This window comes from Myotis davidii, unplaced genomic scaffold, assembly GCF_000327345.1.
Source record: "Myotis davidii unplaced genomic scaffold, ASM32734v1 scaffold1655, whole genome shotgun sequence".
NCBI classification, from domain to species: domain Eukaryota; kingdom Metazoa; phylum Chordata; class Mammalia; order Chiroptera; family Vespertilionidae; genus Myotis; species Myotis davidii.
The window spans coordinates 50,046-58,710 of record NW_006286480.1 but is presented as its reverse complement, the minus strand read 5'-3'; the positions used below and the strand labels follow the sequence as shown (position 1 = coordinate 58,710).

Below are 8,665 nucleotides of genomic sequence, written 5' to 3'. Positions count from 1 at the left end.
CCCGCAGGGCCATGCGGAGGGCCGCCGGGATGGAGGACTTCTCCGCAGAGGAAGAGGAGCCCTGGTACGACCAGCAGGACCTGGAGCAGGGTGAGCACGGAGGAGGGGGCAGGAGAGTGAGGTGCGCCCCGGGACCTCTGTCCGCTTCTCCATTGTTGGGCGGTGTCACCCCCGGGAGGGCTGAGCTGCACCCCGCGGCCCGGACTCCGATGGGTAATGCATCGGAGAATGCGTGCACACGGGTAATGCGTGCGGAGAATGGGGACGTGGAGAGAAGGGGCGCGCTGCCCTGGAAGACCGGCCCGGGCCCGCGAAGACCTGCAAAAGTCGGGGGAACGGTCTTCCTCTTCCCCGAAGGACGGGGGCATACCTCACCCAGCTCGCCCACCCCAACTTCGAGGCAGGCACTGCCCAGGGCCCCTGATATGGCCGGGGCCTGAGTACTGGCTGGAATTCTTTGGAGGCCGGGAGGTGGCTCCTTGGTTGTTTTGCTGGGAGGGGTGGAGTGTGTGGGGGGAGGGGGAGAATGATCTTATCCCAAATCCAGCGACACCCTTCCCTGCCAGAATTCCTGAGCTCTAAGACTCCCAGAAAGTTTCCCCAACTCCCTTCCCCTGACCCCGGGAAGGGGATGGGGTGCGGGCACCCAGCGGGGGAGAGGTGAAGATTTGGAGTCCCCTGGTCCTCCCCCCAAAAAACCCGCCCCCTCCCGAACTGCTCATGGTTTGGGGGTCAGGTTTGGCAATTCTGAGCAAGAGCCCAGATTAGAGGGAGCCACCTCCCCCCTCCATCTGAGAGCTGCGAGGGCGACTGGAAGTGGGTTAGAAGCTGGTGATGAGGTGGCCGAAGTGACATCACTAAGAGTAGGGGACGGGCTGTTAGACCGGAAGGAGGAGTAGGCTGAAGGGTCAGAGCCAAGGCCTGCTAGACTGGAGTCAAATCCACCCTCTCCCGGCCAAGAGCGTCTCATTCTTGGAGATCAGGGCTGGAGGGGTGTCCAGGAGAAGTGACCACAGCCCCCGGGTGGGCAGGTGTGGACACAAGTCTGATGGAGTGTGTGCTGACACCCCGGCTCTGGGGCTCCACCCACGGCCCCCAAGGCCTGGCTTTGCCCTCAGGGAGACATCTACCCAGACCCTGGAGCCTTTGTTACTGGCCCTGACCCACATCCTCCCGTGGCCAGATTTGCTAGTAGATGAGGCTCAGTCCTGGTGCTTAGGAAGGTGGGTAACCAGAGCCTCTGAGGCCTAGTGTGGGACTGCGCGTGCTGGGCTGCACCCTGCTGTACTCTGTGCCCGAGTCTCCCCTCAGCTTCCCTGCCTAGAGTGAGATGCCCAGTACTGGCTGTGACAACCCCTTCGCAGCCCTGGCCCACTAAGTGGACCAGGTGGAGTTGGGCTTGTCATTGAGTGTAGGTGACAGGATGCAATGAGAGGGCTTCATGGAAGAGGTGGCCCAGAAGGAAAGGTTGGAAGATGGCCTCCCCCTCCCGGGAGGCAGATGCTAATATTACTGCTGTCTCATTTCTTTCCTGCTCCCTTACGGAAGTCTCTGGCACCATGCCCAGCCCAGATGTGGGGGGAAGGAGCCAGGGAGTAAGGGTGGGAGATGTGTTGCTCCCAGAGAGGGAGAGGTGCCCAGATTCCCACTGGGCTGGGTGCCTGCTCTGGGACAAGGTGGGGGGTGGTCACAGCTGGCCCCCTGCTCTGGCCTTGCTGGCCTGCAGCACTCAGCCCCCCCTCCTAGCCTCAGTAGTGCCCAGAGCCCTGGAACCAGGAGGGAAACCAGAAATGGGGCAGTCTCAGAAGACATCCGAGCTTTTGACCAAACACCAATGAGTGCTGAGCCTGGGGAGTGCTCTCTGCCCTGGGGGGACTCCACATTCCAGCAGAGGAGGCAGAAAGGAGATCAAACTAGCAACCTCTGTAGCCTAGTGGTGTGGCAGGCAGACGCCTGAAGGCCCCTCTGAGCTGAGGGTGCAAGGCGCTCCCTGGGCCGAGGGAGGAGGGCAGGCATTCTAGGTGGAGGGGACACCTGCACAAGGCATGGAGCAACGTGGAAAGATCATGCATGACTGGAAGTGGGACTTAGAGTGCAAGGGTGGGGTTGGAGGAAGTCCCGGGCACAAGTACTGGGCACTACCCCCGTGGGCCAGCATGGAGAGCTGGAGGGTGGCATGAGTGTTTGCCAAAAGCCGTCCCCCACTGGGGATCAGATGCCTGTTGTGCCCCCCATCTCTACACCCAGTTCCCCAGTTCTCTGCCAGCTGCTCCCTAGGTGCCCCTTAGGGAAGTAGTTTGCCCAGCCAGCCTGGTTCTGGAGCAGCACCACCTTAGGGCAGGTCCTAGCCCCACTTCCCAGAGCTTGGCCACCAAGATCCTGTCTGACTTTGATGCTGTTGTTCCCAATAGCAAGGTCCTCGCTCTCCCTGCCCCCTGCCCACGGCCAGCACGTGTAAAAATAGAAAACGCCATGAATTAGTAAGCACCGGCACTCCTCCTCCCCATCGCAGACCTGTGGGGCCTCTTTCCACTGAGACGGGGCTGCTGACTCACAGATTTGATGTCCTGGGCGCCTGACCTTGGGACTCAGCCTCCGGCGAGAGCTCTGGTGTGACACTGAGATCGGGTGCCTGGACCCCGATTCTGTGGACACAGAGTTCCTGACACTCAGGCCCTGGAGCCTGTAAGCAGGATACCCGCAGCCCTGCCAGGTGGTAGATGGCCTCCCCCCCATCCCCCCTTCATCTTGGTCTCTCCTTCCCTGTGCCTGTCCCCTGTCCCTCTCCTGCTCCGGAGTCTGTGGGGCCCCACCAGACCCCAATCAGTGAGCACAGTGGGATTTCAGCATTTCCTTTCAGATACCCCCGTCTCATGGCCATGACCTCTAGGGCTTCCGGGGCGTTGCTCCTGGGCAGCACCTCAGCTGATTTGGGGGAAACCGCTGAAGCCGCTGCAGGAGACCCAGAAACCGGGGTCCAGGCCGGGGAAGTGCCAGGCGGCTCTGTACCGTCCCTGGCTTGGTCCAATGGTCTGGTTGTGACTGGCTGCTCATTCCTCTGGCTTAGCCAGCTCCCCCTTTCTCCCACTCCCAGGCCTCCCTCCCTGGAGCCCTCCGTTAGCTGTTGCCCTTCCCTGGCACTGGCTCCACTCAGTCCGTGGCCCTGCACCTTCTAGACCAGCGGTTCTCAACCTTCCTAATGCCGTGACCCTTTAATACAGTTCCTCATGCTGTGGTGACCCCCAACCGTAAAATTATATTCGTGGCTACTTCATAACTGTAATGTTGCTACTGCTATGAATCATAATGTAAATATCTCATATGCTATGTGTTTTCTGATGGTCGCAACCCACAGGTTGAGAACCGCTGTTCTAGACCTTTCTCAAGATCCCTCCTGGCAGCTGGGACCAGCTGAGCTTGCATTATGATTCTGTTTCCCTGTGATAGTCCCTGAGGTTCTCCCCACCCCCACGAGCTCCTATTGTTCCCTCTTCCCCATTCGTGAGTCACTAGGGCCCAGGTCACAGTCACTGCCTTCCAGGGCCAGTCCCTGGTCGACAGTGTGACTTTAGGTGCTCACCTGGGAGGATGAGCAGAGAGGACCGAGTTCATGACCATTCCTCACCCCCTCTGGGCCCTGGGACTCTGCAGGGGTCTACGCAGGCCGCCCGCAGAACCTGTCCCCCCACACCGGGCGACAGCAGCAGCAATGGCCTCTTTACAGACTACCCAAGGGAGGACCGGTTGCAGAGTGTGGCCCTGGGGGTGGTCTTGCTGGGCTCCCGACTTCCCACTGAGCACTCATAGGGCAGGGCTGCAGTTTCACAGCCCTAACATCTAGCCTCTCGCTTTGTAGACTTGCCCAACTTACAGCTGATACATTCCTACCACAAGTGTCCTCACTGCCCACTGGGTTCCTGTCAGGCAGCTAGTGTTTCCTGGCATCATCGTCAGGAGGTTAATGAATGGCTCAAGGCTGATGGTGCTGCGCTGAGATTTGTCTGAGCGAGTATTTTGTCTAAAGGCGGGGAAGGTGTTTAGGAGAGCGGCTTGTTTGTCCAGGCTGAGCCGTTGTCATTGCAGCCTTGCTCCAGGATCGCGGCTTTGCATTCCTCAACCAGGGACTCCTCTGGGTGACATCTGGGCACAGCCGCCACCCCCCTCACCTGGCCTAGGTCCAGCCTGGGGGCTGCCTGATGCCTGTTTTAAACCTGTCTTAAAATCTCACTGTCCGCGTTTGTTCCTAGTGGACGGCTAGGACTTTGGTCCAGGCCTGGTGGCTGGTCAGAGTCCCCTCTGGCTTTCTGAGGTGAGGTCAGTCCTCCCCCAGCGGCTGAAAGCCCAGGCTCTGCTCTCAAATGCCCACCTGGAGTCACTGCTCTCTGGGGCTCTCTGAGAGGGAACCACCCCACCCCCGCCCTGGCTTGTTGGGTGTAAGGGAGTAGCCCGCTGAACCCACTGTATTTCTTTATTATTTTAAATATATTTTTAATTAATTTCAGAGAGGAAGAGATAGAAACATCAATGATAAGAGGGAATCATTGATTGGCTGCCTCTTGCACGTCCCCTACTGGGGATCGAGCCCACAACCCAGGTATATGCCCTTGACCGGAATCGAACCCAGGACCCTCCAGGCCGCAGGCCAATGCTCTATCCACTGAGCCAAACCGGCCAGGGCATCCACTGTATTTCTTAAACTTGCCAGGAGGGAGTATAGAGGCCTTCCATCCTCTAGCAGTGGTTCTCAACCTTCTGGCCCTTTAAATATAGTTCCTCATGTTGTGACCCAACCATAAAATTATTTTCGTTGCTACTTCATAACTGTCATGTTGCTACTGTTATGAATCGTCATGTAAATATCTGATATGCAGGATGGTCTTAGGCAACCCCTGTGAAAGGGTCGTTTGACTGCCAAAGGGGTCGCGACCCACAGGTTGAGAACCGCTGCTCTAGGGGTCCTAGAACCACCACTGTCTGGAAAGTACCCAGCTTGATCCCAGGACCAAATCCCTTCGCCCTGTCAGAGCTGCCTTCACGCCTCTGGTTGGGATTTATACCATTGGCCTAGACCCGTGGTCGGCAAACTGCGGCTCACGAGCCACATGCGGCTCTTTGGCCCTTGAGTGTGGCTCTTCCACAAAATACCAACTTCTGCTCATGGGCCACGAAGTTTCAATCGCACTGTATGTGTGCGCCCGCACAGGATCCAGCTTTCCTGGATGGCATTTTGGCAGAACAGATCAAATAGGCTCCTTCCCTTCCCCACACAGCCCCCTAAAACCAGGCCAGGTCCCCTCCCAGCTTCTGACAGGTGTTCCTGTACCTCGGGCTGGGATGGGGAGGGGAGGTTCCAGTCCTGCAGACACAAGGATCAGCGCTGTGGGGGAAACAGGGCGGCTTGTTTCCCAGGGAAAGGAGGTTTCAGAGAGGGACACGCGCCACTAGGACCACATGCTACCGACTAGGACCAGGAGACCTGAGTTCTGCTTTCACCGTGACTACAACCCAGCTGGGGACCTTGGGCAAGTCCTTCTTCCCTCTCTGGCCTGTCATCCATAGAATAAGGATGTTACACCAAAGAGCTCTGAAGCCTCAGCCAGATGCTAAAACGCAGCGAGCCCCTCTGCCCCGCCACAGCGGGCAGCCCATCCATGGGCTCCCAGTCCCCCGCAAGCCCAACTCCAAGACTGCCCATTGCCAGCCGCCCGCCTGCCCCAGACGAGCTCTCCCTTATTAACGTCCAAGTCACTTTGCCCCTGGGTCTCATCACACTCTCCACTTGCTCTTTCAAGCAAGACTAATACACCTGCTCGGTGCCAGGTACTGATCTAGGTCCTGGGGATATCCTGCCCTGTGAGCTGATAGTCAGGAGAGGCAAACAAGGTAAGTGAGCAAGCTGTGTGGTGCGTTAGGTGGTGATCTGTGCTCAGGAGAGAAAGCTAAGTGGGAGGGAGTGCGGGAAGGGGAGGGTGCCGTTTAAAATCAATCGTCGGGAGAAGTCCCCTGGAGAAGGTGACACTGAAGCACACACTTGAAGGCAGACGGGGCTGAGCCCTGAGGGGTGTGGGGCGAGGACCTTCTAGGCAGAAGCAACAGCCAGTGCGAAGGCTCCGCTCCTGGCCTGCATCCCCTCCCAAGTGGGGGGTCCCCCAGTCAGCCCCTGTGTCCTGGTCACCTTGGGGTCCCCGAGGCCCAGCTCAGAATGAATGCTCAGCACATGAATGGGAGTCCTCTGGCTTCTTTCTCACACTGCTCGCCCCTTCTCCCACCCTCTGCCCCTCCCTCCAGACTTGCACTTGGCCGCTGAGCTGGGGAAGACGCTGCTGGAGAGGAACAAGGAGCTGGAGGCGTCGCTGCAGCACATGTACGCCACCAACGAGGAGCAGGTGCAGGAGATCGAGGTGAGGCCCGCCCTGCGGAGCACCCGGGCAGCCCTCTTGCACCGTCTCCACCCCCAAAGCACACCTGTTCCTAGAAGTGGGAGGAGAGCCCAGGCGGAGACTTCTCCCGAACCCTGTCCTGAAAGGTCACTCACCCACCACCCCCTGCCGATCCCCAGTACCTGACCAAACAGCTGGACACACTGCGGCACGTGAATGAGCAGCACGCCAAGGTGTACGAGCAGCTGGACCTGACTGCCCGAGACCTGGAGCTGACCAACCAGAAGCTGGTGCTGGAGAGTAAGGCTGCGCAGCAGAAGATCCACGGGTGAGGGCCGGGTGGGGGGTCACGGGGAGGAGGGGCGCGAGGACTGGAGTGCTGTGGGCATATGGACCCACGGGTGTGACACCTGCTCCTTCTCCCAGAAGCCCGGGCTGTGAGTTTGCCTGAGGAGGGCTGGCCCCACCCCTTAAAGTTCTCCCCTGCCTGTCTCCCCCCGCCCCCCCTCCCCCCCAGGCTGACAGAGACGGTTGAGCGCCTGCAGGCCCAGGTGGAGGAGCTGCAGGCCCAGGTGGAGCAGCTTCGGGGCCTGGAGCAGCTGAGAGTGCGCAGGGAGAAGCGGGAGCGCAGGCGCACCATCCACACCTTCCCCTGCCTCAAGGAGCTGTGCACCAGCAGCCCCCGGTAGGTGAGGGCGCCACTCGTGTCTGAGCGCCCAGGATGCCAGCCAACAGGAGAGCAGGGAGAGGGTGGGCAAGGAGAGCTGGTGCATCGTCCGGGCTGTTGGCGAGACTGGTCCCGTTGCTGACAACAGTCAGCAGCTGGCGTTCACTGAGCCCTGGCATGAGCCCATGACCCCGCTAAGCAGCTTAATGGTCATGGCAGTACCAGGAGGTGTTTTATCATCCTCGCTGCTCAGATGAGGAAACTGAACCCAGAGGTTAGGTGTCCTTCCCAGGTCACCTGTTAGTAAGCCAGGAGGGGTAACCACTACACCTCAGTTCCCATTAACCTCAAGGAGGTGACTGGTTAATGTAATACATGCGCAGTATTTAGAGGGCGTTTCAATAAGGGTCCTGGCCAACGACAGTGCCTCTCACAGAGTAACTGAGGGGCGACTGCTAAAGCGGTGGAGCAGGCATAGGAGCCAGGGAGGGGGCGGACACTGCAGGCCTGGGGGTTGCCATAGTGAGAAGCCCTTACCCTAGGGCCTAGGCCGAAAGGGGCCAGGGCAGGGAGGTTCCTGGAACCTGGAAGGCATGGAGGGTGCTGCCTGGCCTGCACTGACCAGGAAGGAGCCTAGGGAAGACATTCCCACCACCTCGGCCGCTCCCACTCCTGCCCTCAGCCCGCCCATCCGTCCCATGGCTGAGCTCAGGAGAGCCAGGTAAGCTGGCTGAAGCAGCCCCTTGAGGTCAGAGGGAGAAGGGCCAGAGCGGATCTAGAGGGACCAGCAGAATATGCAGCTCAGGGGACCAGAAAGATGGAAGTGTCCGGGGCTGGGCTCCCTGCCCTTGCCCATGACCCAGGCCCCCGCCCACCTGCCCCCCTCTCTCTCCCAGGTGCAACGATGCCTTCCGCCTGCACAGCTCCTCTCTGGAGCTGGGCCCCCGGCCCCTGGAGCAAGAGAATGAGAACCTGCAGACGCTGGTGGGAGTGCTGCGCTCCCAGGTGAGCCAGGAGCGGCAGCGCAAGGAGCGGGCGGAGCGCGAGTTCGCCTCGGTGCTGCAGGAGTACGCGGAGCTGGAGCAGCAGCTGAGCGCCATGGAGGGCTGCCGCCTCCGCGTGCAGGAGCTGGAGGCCGAGCTGCTGGAGCTGCAGCAGATGAAACAGGCCAAGACCTACCTGCTGGGCCGGGAGGACCACCTGGTTAAACTTCCTAAAGTACTGATGTGATCTTCAGATTCAGTTTTGCCCTATGTTCTGTTTCTCAGTGCTGTTTATCTTGTGTATTCTTCTATCTTTCCTACTTGTCAGTCTTCCTGGTCACTTTCTGCTTTGCCCATCTTCAATGAATGCTTTCCTATCCGCCAGCCGGCACGCGGGCAACCTCACGCTGCACGCCAACAGCGTGCGCAAGCGGGGCATGTCCATCCTGCGCGAGGTGGACGAGCAGTACCACGCGCTGCTGGAGAAGTACGAGGAGCTGCTGAGCAAGTGCCGGCAGCACCGCGCGGGCGTGCGGCACACGGCCGTGCAGACCTCGCGGCCCATCTCCCGGGACAGCTCGTGGAGGGACCTGGGGGGCAGCGAGGAGGGCCAGGGCGAGGCCCGGGCGGGCGAG

General features: G+C 59.8%; 1 protein-coding gene across 1 annotated transcript in view; it reads left to right on the top strand.

The window, feature by feature from the left end:
• The first annotated feature begins 6 nt into the window (after positions 1 to 6).
• CDR2L (cerebellar degeneration-related protein 2-like) overlaps positions 7 to 8,665 on the top strand; it is a 19,742-nt gene continuing 11,083 nt past the window's right edge. The window contains exons 1-6 of the mRNA XM_015560191.1: positions 7 to 90; positions 6,289 to 6,401; positions 6,560 to 6,708; positions 6,898 to 7,065; positions 7,944 to 8,273; positions 8,416 to 8,660. Of these exons, the coding sequence (XP_015415677.1) occupies positions 12 to 90; positions 6,289 to 6,401; positions 6,560 to 6,708; positions 6,898 to 7,065; positions 7,944 to 8,273; positions 8,416 to 8,660 (1,084 nt within the window). The 5' untranslated portion in view covers positions 7 to 11. The remainder of the gene's footprint in view (positions 91 to 6,288; positions 6,402 to 6,559; positions 6,709 to 6,897; positions 7,066 to 7,943; positions 8,274 to 8,415; positions 8,661 to 8,665) is intronic.